Here is a 14,043-nt window from a genome sequence, read left to right as displayed (position 1 = left end):
AGAGAGGTCGCTTTCTACATGGTAATTCCTTTTCTCCTCCGAGGACGTACTCTCATTAAGTGTCCGTGAGGACACAGTGTCATCCAAGGCAAGACCGATGGCACTATCACTAAGCCCTTTTCCTCGCACTAAGGGCAGAACTTTCGTGGGAGTCAATAATGCAATTGGCTCTGCGCACAGTGGTATGGAATCAGACGATGACGGAGACATGGCTCCTCACTCTACCAGTGCTGTGTACAGACTGAGCCGCACAACCGTGGGGTACCTGAGGGGCCTTCCTACCCTATGGGTGTCACAGAAAATGGTCGTGAGTTCAAAGGGTGGCGGGAAAGTGTTTGCGGCATATCCCGTCAACTCCGCACCCTGAATCGTGACGGCTATACCCATCAGCCGGCGCTTAGGGGTTAAAGACAACACACAGCTGCATGCATGGCCTCTTCTGAACCCTACCTCCCTCGTGAGGACAGGGTCCACCTGGCCAGACTGAGATGTGGGCATCATCCAGCCCTCTTGAGTTATCAGAAGTGGCTGGATGACTCCATTGCTGATGCCTGTCCAGGATGCAACACAGCACTCCATACTATTAAGCACATTGTGGAAGACTGCACTGCACACAACTGCCTGCACTAACAGCACAACATACACTCCTTGAGAGCTCTGTGGGAAAGTCCGGTCTCGGCCGTGGCCATCCTTAGGGACTCAGGGTTGTTCAGCCAGACTGCCTAGGGAACAACTACTACTACTACTACTACCACCCTTAACCCTCTCATTGCTGGACAACACAGTCTGCATCCAACCGCGGGCAAGTACTCAGGATGGGGGCTGGCTTGGCCTTGGGCAAGTGCTGGGAGAACCCCTCCTGTTTCTGCGCTCGCAGTACTTCTTAAACAGTTTATCCTCATGCCCTTAGTTTTGCTTCTATTTCCATGTTTTTTTTTCCCTCGTAATCTCGAATAGTTGTACTTGCTTATGGTGCTGATAAAAACGTTTGGCAAATATAAATTATGCACTAATTTACAATGTTTTTTCTTTCCCTCCTATTTCCTCATAGAAATACAGTACAGTATATGTTCTATGATAATTATTACTGAGAAAGAGTTCTAGGAAATTTCATTAGCTACATTTTGGTATATGGCAGTGGCTCAATCGGTAGAGAGGTGGCCTGCAGTCCCAACGGACCCAGGTTCAAATCCCGGCTGGGGCAGGGAACAGTTTAAGGATTTGAATTTCATTAAATCAGGCTTTACTGATCTACCAGAAGACCCGCCAACATGTCGTAAAAATACCCCCGCTAATACCAATACACCAGTCCTGTATGAGACAGCCCTAGCATGTATTCAATATGGACGGTGGGTGTTAGCGCCGAAGTGGTGACATGTAGAGGTGTATGGTATGTAGGAGGACTGCTGGGCCTTGATAGCAGGCTATGAAGCCTATGCCCAGAGTCGGACACACACCAAAAAAAAATAAATAAATAAAAAAAAAAAAAATAATAAACATTTACTGCAGGGCAATTCGGGTACGTACCGCAAAAGGAAATTATCTTACGATCGCGCTGCAGTGCGGGAGCAGTGTTTCGCTAAACTATTTTTTCCCCTGCCCATATTTATGCCTCTATCTGTCTAATTTTTTATTCATATAATCTCGAATAGTTGTACTTGCATATGGTGCTGATAAAAACATTCGGCAAATATAAATTATGCGCTAATTTACGATGTTTTTTCTTTCCCTCCTGTTTCCTCATAGAAATACAGTATATGTTCTATGGTAATTATTACTGAGAAAGAGTTTTAGAAAATTTCATTAGCTACATTCTGGTATATAAACATTTACTGTAGGACAATTTGGGTCGGTTTTTCGTACCGCAAAAGGAAATTACAGTACAGTAATCACTCCAATATCCGGATCAATAGAGCCATCGGTAGGTTCGGATATTGGTTTTGTCCGGATATTGGGCCCCAGCTTATGGACTTGTACTTACGGACCCTAACACAGAGAAACACCTATACAACTCCCTCCGGACATGCATAGCACCTATTTAACACCCAAATCACACCAATAAGGCACATAAATGACTGAAATAAATGCAATAGACACATAAAATGTGGGTTTAGAAGTATGTTCATACATTAATAAACATTCTGGTACTTATGGACTCTAACCGAACCTAACCTAACCGAACCTAACCGAACTCTGAAAAACACATTCCTACTGCACATGCATGAGGTAAGTTTAGTATGGAAAGAAGTACAGTATGACACTTTCTGGTAAGTATAGTATGGGAAAAAATACAATATGAAACATTCTGGTAAATATAGTATGGAAAATAGTACAACATGAAACAATTTGGCTACTTACAGCAAGTCCCTGGCCACCTCGATGAATAACCGCCTCCTCTCGGACTCTGACAGTAAGAACGATTTCCTGAAGCACTTGCACTACACTCTTCCTGAAGTCTTGCACTGAACTTAGTCACTAACACACAGAAGTCCGTTCTTTTCACAGTGTTCACTTTAGTCCAAATAATGTTCCATTAAATTTAAGTGTTGCACATTAACTTTTCCCAAGTTTTTAAGTTTCCAAAGCCAAAACAAAGAAGGTTTTTTACGTTATATTTCTTTTCTTCTTTGTCTTTTCTGCCAAATTGAAAACCTTAACACAACACACCGTTTTTCACTGCACAACACTCAAAATTCCCGTGTGGTCTAGTGGAGAAGTTCTTGCTGTTTATTCACTGTCAGAGACCGAGAGTATCACTGGCAGGCGTCCAAGGGGTGCATCGGTGGGTAGTGGTGATGGCGTACCGACTACAGAAGACTCTGAAGACAGCCGCAAACTCACGTCGAGCGGTGACTCCACTGTAGCTGATGTGCTGGGCTGTGGCTCGGAGCATGAGGGCCTGTCTTGGGGAGGCAACGGAGTGGAACCAGGGCTTGGCACAGCGGGGTCACGGGCCTGAAAAAACTGTCAATCGTTGACTGACGCAAAGGACCGACGATTCTGGCGATTGATGATGCGCTGCCGGAAAGCACGCACTTCCTCCACAGTCCCAAGGGCCCCATCTCCCTGTCGCAGTCCGGGTGTTCCAGGTAGTCTAGGACGAACTCTAGATGTTCCCGGAGTGCGCTCAGCTTGGGGATGGCTGGAGTAGTGTCCTGCTGGGCGGAGTCTGCATCATCATCGCCTTCGTCGTCGGAATCTTCAAGTTCGGGACTGACACCAGCAACCGAAGACGATCTCGATATCAGACAATGTCTGATACCCAGGATCGCCCTCGTCGTCGTCCAACCACTCACGAACATCGTCCACATCAACATCGTCGCCGTGCGCATGTAGCCGTGCATGGAAGTCATCCACGTCAAACCCTAGGAAATCGTACTCCACATCTGTTCCGAGGAAGCAGACGAGACCAACCATTTTCAAGAGTTTTCACAGGGACTTCCTTCCATGCACTAGCCCAGTTGTACAGCGCAGACTTGATGTTGTAGCGGCGAAAGGTTTTCCAAAGTCCGCTTGCCTCGAGTGTCACGCCCTTCCCTGCGCTCGTCCTGGTCCTCGAGAACCACCATCACCTCGTCCAGGAACTTCCGACGGTACAGGCGCTTTGTTGCCACGATCACTCCTTGGTCCATTGGTTGAATGAGAGCAGTCGTATTAGGTGGCAGAAACATGCACCTAATACGGCCATTCTCAGCAACCAAGTCCTTGTCGCACGGGTGGGCAGGTGCATTGTCGAGGAGAAGGAGAGCCTTTACCTGGTCGCGAGGAATTCCCAGTGTCTTCGTCTGGTAATGTATGACCTCCTTGACGAAGTGATGGTGAAACCAGTCTTTGAAAATCACAGCTGTGAACCATGCTTTCAAAGAATGGTACCATACGACAGGAAGGACATCCATCACCCCACGAAGGCACCGAGAGGCTGCTTTGCACGGCCAACAATAACGGGCTTAAGCCGGTGCATGCCGTTAGCATTGGCACAACACAAAGCAGATATCCGTTCCTTAGAAAGCTTGCGGCCAGGTACACGCTTCTCCGTCTCATCGGCGAGAGTGTTCGTTGGCACCGAGCGATAGAATAGGCCAGTTTCGTCAGCGTTATAGACTTGACCGAGAGTGAGGCCCTCCCTGTCGATCAAGCCTTTCACCTTGTGCCGAAACTCGTCCACTCCATCCTCGTTAGCGTCCAATGCTTCGCCATGTGCTTTACGGTTAGTAAGGCCATGTCGCAACTTGAACGCATAAGAGCCAACCCTCGGATGCCTTGAAGTCTAGGGCGTCGTGAAGCCTTGCAAACTTCTCAGCAGCAGCCTTCAGCTCCGTTCCACGTACCATCACACCAGCTGCACGTTGCTGTCGATACCAAATCAACATGGAGCGGTCGATCTCTGCATACTTGGGAGTAAACATAACCTTCCTCTCCACGTTGCGTTTGCTTCTCGACGAGAAGTCAGCCGTGTACTGCATGAGCTTGTCTCGGAACGCTTGATATCAAACAAAGTCGACCGGGCCAGGTTGAACTCGCGAGAGAATGCGAGAGGAAGACCAACCCGCATCAACCTTCTCCAATATCTCCCGTTTCTTCTCCAGAGTCAACACCACTCTCTTCCTTTTCTCAGGAGGCGGGGCCATCATCACACACACTAAGAGTAGGGCAGAGAGCAGCAGGAGGCCTTGCAGCAAGTACGGCACCACCACAAAAGCGAGCACGTGGGCAGCCATGACGAAGAGCATAGGTCTTGTCGCGGTGAGAGACAGGCGGGAAGTGGGGAGGATGCAGCGGCGCTCTATCGGACGTCGGAGGAATGACGAACCAAAACAATGCTCTCACGCGGCGCGCGCGGCAAGTTCAAATTACGGACGGCAAAAAATCGATTTTTTTTCCAATTTTTTTGGATTTTCGGACCATTTTGGGAATGTTTGATCCCAGGACGATAAGGTTCGGTTAGTGGGGATGTTCGGTTATTGGGCGTCCGGATATTAGAGGGATTACTGTATCTTATGATCGCGCTGCAGTGCGGGAGCAGTGTTTCACACAGCCAAAGTTGTTGCTAAATTATTTTTTCCCTCTGCCATTATTTATGCCTCTATCTGCCTGATTTTTTATTCACATAATCTCAAATGGTTGTACTTGCTTATGGTGTTGATAAAAATGTTCGGCAAATATAAATTATGCACTAATCTATGATGTTTTTTTCTTTCCATCAAGGGGTAATTTTGTTTGACACAGCTTGCGGTGTCCAGTAACGAGCCGGTGAGATTAGGTTCGATGCAGCCTTCATCGTCCAGTAACAAGCAGGCGACTTTTGCACCACAACCCTAAGTATCTAAAGGGTTAATGGAACAAATCTGGTTGGCGTATCATAAAACTTTGGATGTGGTGAGTTTCTGTGAGTTGAGTAAAACTGTGTGGTTATAAATTGGAATGAAAAACAGCTTCATTCTTATTTTTTTTTTTTTTTTTTTTTTTTTTTTTTTCCCCCTAGCTTTTCTCAGAACAATGTAAAATCATTTTTCATTAACAGATATAAAGTGCAAAGTACATATTATGCAGTTAAAGGGTTAACACACTTGATCACCAGCCACACTTATTCTACTTAACATCCAATCCTTTAGTGCCTTATCAGAAGCATAAGGGCTTGGGGTAGGGCTATTTAGTCCAGATATTTAAGATAAAGAGTGACTTGTCACTTGCCCCTAAGTGATATTTTGTATGCAATAAATCCCTACCAATTCTTGGATGTAAATCCTTATGGACCACATCAGAAGTATAAGGACTTAGGGTAAGGGTATTCAGTCCAGATATTTAAGATTTAAGGTGACATGTCACTTGCCCTGACTAACATTATGTAAGCAATAACTTCCTACCACTTCATGGATGAAATCCTTATGGACCACATCTGGTTACAGAGCTTTAATCCATTAGACCACTGGGCTGTCCAGTTGGTTATGTGTCTAACATTCATTGCTGTAAATGGTTTCCTGGACTACAAGAACCCATTTTACCCGTCACTCAGTGTATAATCACCTTGAGGGCAGCAGTACATTTAGAGAGTGGTCACAGTGGTGCCTGATGGTGACTCTACACTCAGCAACAAGCAAAATTATTAGCTTACACTACATTATGATCCTAATGATGTAAGATACTAACTCGAGGAAAGTGCTGGTGTAGACTCTGAAGAACTGCTGTTGTAAGTGTTCGGGTGGGTGGTATCCCAGATGGTACAGGCATGACAGCACCATCCCAGCTGTCTCCACGTGTATGTAGTCATGCTGCTTGCAGATATACTCAATCATACTGTTCAGGAGCTGCTTAAGAAAAAATAAAGAAAAGAAAATCATAACAATTCTCATCCTCTGCTTCATGTTCACCGTCATCCTAATTTTTTTTTTTTTTTCATTTTTTGTTTTTTTCATTTATGGACAGAGTGGGGTGTGATCCAGAAACAAAGAAGGGCAGAGTATGAAATTGGCAAACATAATACACTGTGTGACACTGCCATCCAAAGTCTGCTCCAGCTTTTACAATACTGTACCTCAGGAGATACATAGCGGGTCTTTGTGAGAAAGAGGCTGATGTGGCGCACATGTCGAGAGTCAAGCTGGTCAAGTACTGGGATGTAGGCTGCAACTATCTTCTCAAGCAACAGTGCTCTTGTGGAGCCATGCCGACTTAGGTAACCTCGTGCAATGTTGGTCACATCCACCATTGACTTGACATTCTAATAAATAATTAAAAAAAATATTCAAAGACAATCGCTCTACTTTTCACTATCAATTAAGTAAAAATATCAAAAGTACCATTGCCATAACTGATACTTATAAAAAAACTATACCTCCCTATCACTTCAACAAAACCTCAACTAAACATCTCTGGATGCATCCAGTTAAGTGGGGAGTTTCTTGCAGTCCAATGGGTTCATGTCCAGGTGAACCTGGGGTTGCAACAACAACCACCACACATACAGTAATACAGTTAGTTATCAGTGAATATGCTATACATAGTGCTATGCTGTACTGTATACTGTGCACAGGTACTATATAACAGTTCAATACAGAGGTCTCACTTTACAGTACTGAAATTTCTGAGATATGAAACTAGTCTTTCTGGCAAATACAGAACTGACTGATGACAATGCTGATTAAGCACTAAAGACCATAATTCCCCCACTTTGTCTGACCCGAGAATCACATCTAGGGTCTGAGTTTTTCACCTTTCACCAAGAGTCTAACACTGTAGATTTCAAGAACTTGATTTTACACACCACAAAATGGATATTTCACTCTCACATGACTATTGGTTACTGCACTATTGACTGTCAAAAAATAAAAAATTGTTACCCTTCGTGTACAGAAAGAGAGAGAGAGAGAGAGAGAGAGAGAGAGAGAGAGAGAGAGAAAAAAAAAAAAAATTGCACCAAAGTAAATTTTGGTCTTATAGATTTGAAGAGCTTGATTTTACACACCAGAAAATGTATATTTCACTCTCAAAGGTCCAATGGTTACCGCACAATCGATTGTCAAAAATTACAAAAAAATCACTCCTCCCCATGAGCGAGAATGGGACGTTACTGAGGAATGTAGGAGGGCATCAGGAGAGGGGAGGAAAGGGAGGGAACATGCCTGCCACACACAGTCAATGTGGTATAGTGGAGATATGGGGGATGATTTGGGTGGGAGGAGACACTGAGGACAGGGCCCAATGAGCAGTGGGAGGTGGAGAATGGTGGGGGAGGGAGGACTCTCCCTCACCGCGTCAAGGGGCACCAATCAGGCCAGACACCATCAGATATTGTACTTTCCACTGACTAAGCTCCCTATACGTCATCAAAGAGGTGGGGATACCTAGTGCCAGTTTTTGGTTGCTTGTGTATGATCGATGATATTAGGACTACAGTACCCTCACGTCCAACACGGTAATATTGTCATGCATGGGTCAAGAGTTGGACCAAAAACGTGTTGGACTAACAATAGAGCTCATGGGGAAAAATGAATTATGTCAGCAACCCTAGGAAAAGTCACCCTAAATACCTACCATATACCTATACATATATTGGTACTATTGTAATTATAATAAATGGTACTGTGCTATGAATGATAACTAACCTTTTAGGATAGTGTTGGTGGGCTTGCTGGGAATGGAAGGTGGTATCCAAGGCTGTAGGTAGTCCTACTGGGTCCCCGGAGGATGGCTGCTGGCGTCATTAGCGGGTAATGGCTGTTGCTCCTCCTCAACCTCCCTCATAAATCCTTCGAAATCACACTCAGAATCACTATCTTCGTCCACAGCCATGGAAGGTCCTGCTTCTGCCTGTCCTAGCACTCTGTAATCCTCGGCAAAGTGCATGCTTCTCACACTGTTGCCAGAGCTCCGTCTCGTGACTGTGGAAAGTAATCGCTGTCGCTGACTCGGTAGAGAATAAGGAGAAGCAACTTTGTTTATAAGCTGGTACACACGCCGATGAGAAGGGTTTCAAAACGATTGATATTTATTCTAAAATATTAATATGTATTCAGTGTCAGGCTAAATGTTCAATGCTGTAGTACGATACATTCTCTGTCGAGTCTCCTGGGTTTTGGTCACACTGTTTTGCCCGTCGTATCCTCAGCAGGAATCCATCCAGATGAATTCCAAATGCCCGTGGTATCGTCGGCAATTTTACCACGTTACCGTTCCGATTTACCATCGTATCCTCGGCAAACCTGGTATGAAGTACCGTGTGACAGCCTTCGGCTGCCAGGATCTTGTCTTGGTTTTTCATTATGGTCCTCACGTTGGCTTCATTCATGTCGTAGGCCTTGGCAATGTCAACTTTCCTTTCCCCTTTCTTCTTCCTCTCGATGCTTTCTAGCTTGGTGGCCTGAGGGAGGTGCCGACGCTTCTTGGGGTTCTCAGAAGGCTTCCTAGGCATCGTGAGCAGGGTAAAATGCAGTAACAAAGGGCAGAAAATGCAGGAAGAAAAAAGCACCTTCCAATGCGAATTATGCAACTGAGTGGCGCTGTGGTGGGAGAAATTTAAACAAAACATCACGTGACGGCAGAAGCGTTTTTAATTGGGCGGCATCACGATCACGTCACGATAGCGGGCGGGGAAGGCTACTTGATCAGAAGTTTTCATTGGCTATCATCATCATGGGAATGTCCAGTATGACCGTGGTGATCATGCTAGAGGTGAACTCTGTGGATTTCGCCCACTTCTCGGAGCTCTGTGCGTGTTATGCTAACACACTCGTGTTGCAGTAATTAAATCGTATTAAATAATACTAATTATTTCCTCTCCGTGCTGGACGTGAATCGTGCTGGACTAACGCGTGTTGGACGCAAGGGTACTGTACATACCAAGGCCTGAACACTCCAATAGATGATCAGAGAACTTTAGGAGTTATGAAGCAGAGACTAAACTTAAATGCTTATCTGCCATTGTAAACTGTTAATCAGCAAGAGGGCACTGTCAATTATTATGAAATAATAAGAGGACATAACGAACACACACAACCTACAGTAAGCACATTTGGTAAGGCAGTATTTCGTGTTTCCATGGGTCACCCTCTTAACTGAAGACTACTTTCAAGTTGGATAGTTTAATGTGCTTCGGTATTCTAGCTAAGGCCTTTTTCAGCATCTCAATCCTTGTTTTCCTTAGTCTGCCCATAGTGGTCCTTCTTTCAGCTCAGGTCTGTTCAATGCTCCACCCAGTTATTCTCATAAATCATCTTCGTTTATCCAGATTATGGTATTTCAGGGTACCCATACGCATCATCTCATAAACACTCATTGCCTTAGCATCTTCTTAAATCTACGCAAACTGCCCTCTTCCTCAATATGGCAATGCACATCCACCCTGTCATTCTCATTTCAGTATGCATAAGTCTGTGGACAAATTCCTCCTAAACTACCCACATTCCACTACCACACAGTACCATGCTTCTCACACACCAAAATGTTATTCTTTCTTTACTCTTCCTTCTGCCTATGGGTGACTTTACACTCCCTCTTCTGTCTTTCTTTCCTTTATTCTTTCCTCTTCCTTTTCCCTGTGGGCGGCTCTACACTGAGTGACAAGCCTAATGGTTTCCTGTACACCAGGAAACCATTTACTATGCTGGGTGGTAACCATATAACCAAATTTTGGCGCCTGGTGGTTTAGTGGGTAATTACAGCGCTCCAATCAAATTAACCCGGTGAAGGTTTATATCCAAAGGATGGTTGGGGTTTATTGCTCACATAATGCCATTCAGGATGAGTGAGGCTGGTCACTCTCATCTTAAATGTCAGGATGAACTTGCATTGCTCCGAGCTCCTACGCTTGTAATGAGGCAATATAGGATTCGATGATGGATGGATGAATCATATACAGAAAGAATCCCTTCACTTTCAACAGGGGCAACAGCTCTCTCAACTTCTTCCAAAAATTTCTGAGTATTGTATTGCAACTGATCTCACAACTGCACTACTCCCTGCACTGACTGTATTCACCAGGCAGCAAACTCATGAACACACTAAACAGTCACATCTCCAACATCAATCTCCTAAACCATACAATCTCCCTTGCCAATGGCATCCACATCCATGAAGTTTATAACACTGCTCAGTATACCAGATGTAGCAAATGTGATTATCAACAATGTGGTCGTGACCAAGATAAAAGCAACAGCTAATTACCTTTAAATGTTCTTCTGTCATGGTATCCATCATCCTGCTCAAAGCTGTGACCTGCTGCATCAGTGTTCTCTTGATATTGTGATTGAGTGCATGGGTGATCTGTATACCCCGAGACATCATCATAATATCAAAGATGGAGAACTGGGGTCCACATCGCAGCAGGCGGTCAATAAGGTCTTCTGGAAGACCTTCTGAGGGACAATAACCCAACAGGAACGCTGACATGTTGGCTACCTTGCTGGGCACCAATCCTGTTGGGCTATTAATATCCTCAAGTAACATTTTTGACATTCGTCTCTCAAATAAGTTGTTCCTGTAGGTGCCTCCAATGTTATTGTTGAAGTACATGTAACGATGGTATATCTTCCTGCGCATCATATCTTTTACACCCAAGCACTGTTCACTCTGCTTATTTATTTCTTTTTCTACAGATTTCATACTTTTCATCCAGAATGCATTGCAGAGCTTAAAATTTGAGGTCTTTATGAACCTCAGTGTCTTGAAATATATCACAATGAATTCAAAAAAATCTGCTCTGTCAAGATGCTGAGCCATCAATTCCTCAAAATAATTTTTCATCTTGGTTGATGTAAAAGGAGCCAAACACAATACAGCTGGTGTTCCATCAGACACTTTTGCTTCTTCCACCAAGTTAAGGGAATACTGCTGTATTTTCTGCAGCACTTTACGAGGCTCCAGATAACTGCTGAAAATACTGCTAAGATCCACCACTTGTGAAACAGACAGATCATCAATCTGGTCTGCTAACTGTAACATTAAACGCTGACTGAGGAGCTTTCGCTTTGAAGACCACTCAGGATAAGTGAGAAGTCTTGCTATTTTTAACATTATTTTTGGATTACAGTTTTCAAAGAAATTTTGATCCAATTTTTGCTCAATAAGATTATTATATCTATCCACTAAAGACTCTGTTAATATCCTTTTGGTACTATTCAGGCAAATAGTTAACAAGTGCACATCATCACACGTTGAGCAGTCACTGAACTTGCCTGCAACAACTGCCAAGAGTTTTGACTGAATAAAATAGGCCTGAAGTCCCAAGTCACGCAAATACACAGAAAGCCGTGACAAAGCAATTAGGTTAAATTGATCTAACCTCTCTAAACACTGCATTAACAACTTCTGCATTAGTGGTGTATCATTCTTCACTCCAATCTTATGTAAGTAAAGCAGCATACAAGTCAAGGCAATATTGTTCAGGTCTTTATACATATGCTCAAGACTGGTCACCAGCTTTTCAAATACTGGATGTAACACCACCTTATCTAAAAACTGCTGCAGCAGAATGCCAGATGTAGTGAAGCAGTCCCATTCATATCGGCCATATATTTTCTGCAGGTCCCACAAAGTAACAACTGCTTGGCTGGCATGTTCTGCAGTCAGTTGTTTTCCACATTTTTCAATTAGGTCAAACACTTCCTGCATGCTGTTGGCTTCATTTAATGCCTTTAGGACAGGATCACAAGAGGATGGGTATAAAGTCACTCTTAACTGATCAAACTTGTCCTTATCAAGAAACCTTATGCTATCAATCCTATTCATGTCAAACTCTGAATCACTCATATACCCACTGTCTTCTAGGTCACTACCTGAATCAACAGCAAAATGTCTCAACTGTGTTTTGCTCCTTCTGGTGGCAATGCAACTGCCACATAAAACACAAGGTCTAACAGAAACACCTTGGCCAAAATGGTCAGTAATTTGTCTTTGTAATGGCTGTGGGGTAACCACATGAAAAGAGCTCTGAGTGTGATGGTGAAGTAACTTGGGAAATGCAGATGTTGTGTGGGGTAATACTGGCCAGACTCCATTGCCTCTTAATACCAACCACGGAAGCCATGACAGAGAGCCCGTTGCCCGTTGCATCTGAAACATATATTGCATAACTTCAGTTTCACATATCAACTAGAATTAAGCTACGAATAATGGATAAGCAATTAATAACGGTGAACAATACAGTAGAGCAATAATGTAAATGTGCAATATTTGCATCCAGCATTTGCCACAGTAAGGTTACACCTAAAGACAGGGTGATGACAAATAGTTACCATAGTCCCTGGGAAAAACAGCAGCTTCTTCTAAGGAAGCATGAAGGGGGCCAGAAGTCCAGCAGCTACCTACATTCAGTATCCTTAGGTGGGGGATTTAGCCACAATTACTACACATCGTTATTTTAAAGCCTGAAAAAAAAAGAAAATTAAACCTGCATAAAGTTCTACACATCTACAGCCTTCTAACTGTTACAATGATTAATTCAATCAGTGTAGCGCAGGCATGTACTGAACTCTGCCTCACCCACAAAACACCGTATGTAGCCAAGATAAATCAGACTACAAGAGAAGCTATGAATAGCACTTATCATCCGGTGACGACCATGAACAAACACAACAGGTAAAGAGTGTTAACACACGACAGTAAATGATATGAAGGATCTCTTGTAAAGTAAAAATATTGTCTAGGGGCAGCTAAAATAAGTACAGGCCATCATAATACTGCAGCAAATGATGGAAAATTCTCACTAAACCTGTTAATTTGGTCTTTTCTGCTCTGAAAAACATCAACTGTTGATATCCTGAGTAAGGCAGCGGCAGGTTGAACAGCACCCTGATCATGTAGCCTTACAGCCTGCTTGACCCTTACCAGTTTTCTAATTAGTCTGACCCCTGTAAGGCTGCTCAACCAGCACATCTGGTTCTGCTACTTCATCAACAAAGGTATGCCTGGGTACTGGCTTGCAACTGCTCAATTGCAATTTGAGAATCCAATTCTACATGTTAAATTAGTGATTTTAGAAAGTCCACTTTGTGCTGATATGGTTAACAGCATGTAGATCTGTACTGCTACATACCAGTACTAACCTCTAACTGCCTGATGTCAGTCTGACTTGTCAAGAAATCGGTGGCTTGGTGGCGCTGGGTGTCAGTCAGAATTGCACTTGTTTTCATGCCACAGTTTGAAGTGCCTGCCACTTTATCTCATCACCAAAAGCTAGGGAGGGATTCATGCCAGCCAAGCCAACCATATCTCAGTCATCTCTGCGACTTTGCCGGGTGTAAGATGATCTTTTCTTAACCTTTCTCGTCCAATTCCATTCCTGCCTCACGTGGACTTTTGCCTCATGCACCCCTCCCAAGCCTCTTTCCAAACATATTAGGAAAGGACTCAATGATAGTGTCATAGGGTATGCCTTGGACACCACTGTGTCTAATTTATCAATTAACAGGGAAGTTACCATGTTGAGGGCAAAGGCATAGTCGGGGCCGCAGGCAGACGCACGAATACATCTTGTTCTCAAGGCAAAAATGACTATTCCTCAAGTCATTACTCACTGACGCAATGACCTACAGACCCGAGAATGCTTTC

At 43.9% G+C, this 14,043-nt stretch overlaps 1 protein-coding gene across 1 annotated transcript in view; it reads right to left on the bottom strand.

Moving 5' to 3' along the window:
* Nucleotides 1–13,292, bottom strand: part of LOC145416714 (FAST kinase domain-containing protein 1, mitochondrial) — a 233,868-nt gene extending 220,576 nt beyond the window's left edge. Inside the window, exons 1-5 of the mRNA XM_080285647.1 lie at nucleotides 13,205–13,292; nucleotides 12,495–12,546; nucleotides 10,660–12,325; nucleotides 6,533–6,718; nucleotides 6,148–6,305 (exon numbers count right to left, since the gene is read on the bottom strand). Coding sequence (XP_080141773.1) covers nucleotides 6,148–6,305; nucleotides 6,533–6,718; nucleotides 10,660–12,325; nucleotides 12,495–12,546; nucleotides 13,205–13,292 — 2,150 coding nt within the window. The remainder of the gene's footprint in view (nucleotides 1–6,147; nucleotides 6,306–6,532; nucleotides 6,719–10,659; nucleotides 12,326–12,494; nucleotides 12,547–13,204) is intronic.
* Between the last annotated feature and the right edge of the window lie 751 nt (nucleotides 13,293–14,043).

The sequence above is a fragment of the Coenobita brevimanus genome, chromosome 107, assembly GCF_032717465.1.
Source record: "Coenobita brevimanus isolate Jiangsu-jjx chromosome 107, ASM3271746v2, whole genome shotgun sequence".
NCBI classification, from domain to species: Eukaryota; Metazoa; Arthropoda; class Malacostraca; order Decapoda; family Coenobitidae; genus Coenobita; species Coenobita brevimanus.
This window is presented reverse-complemented; position numbering and strand designations above follow the sequence as displayed.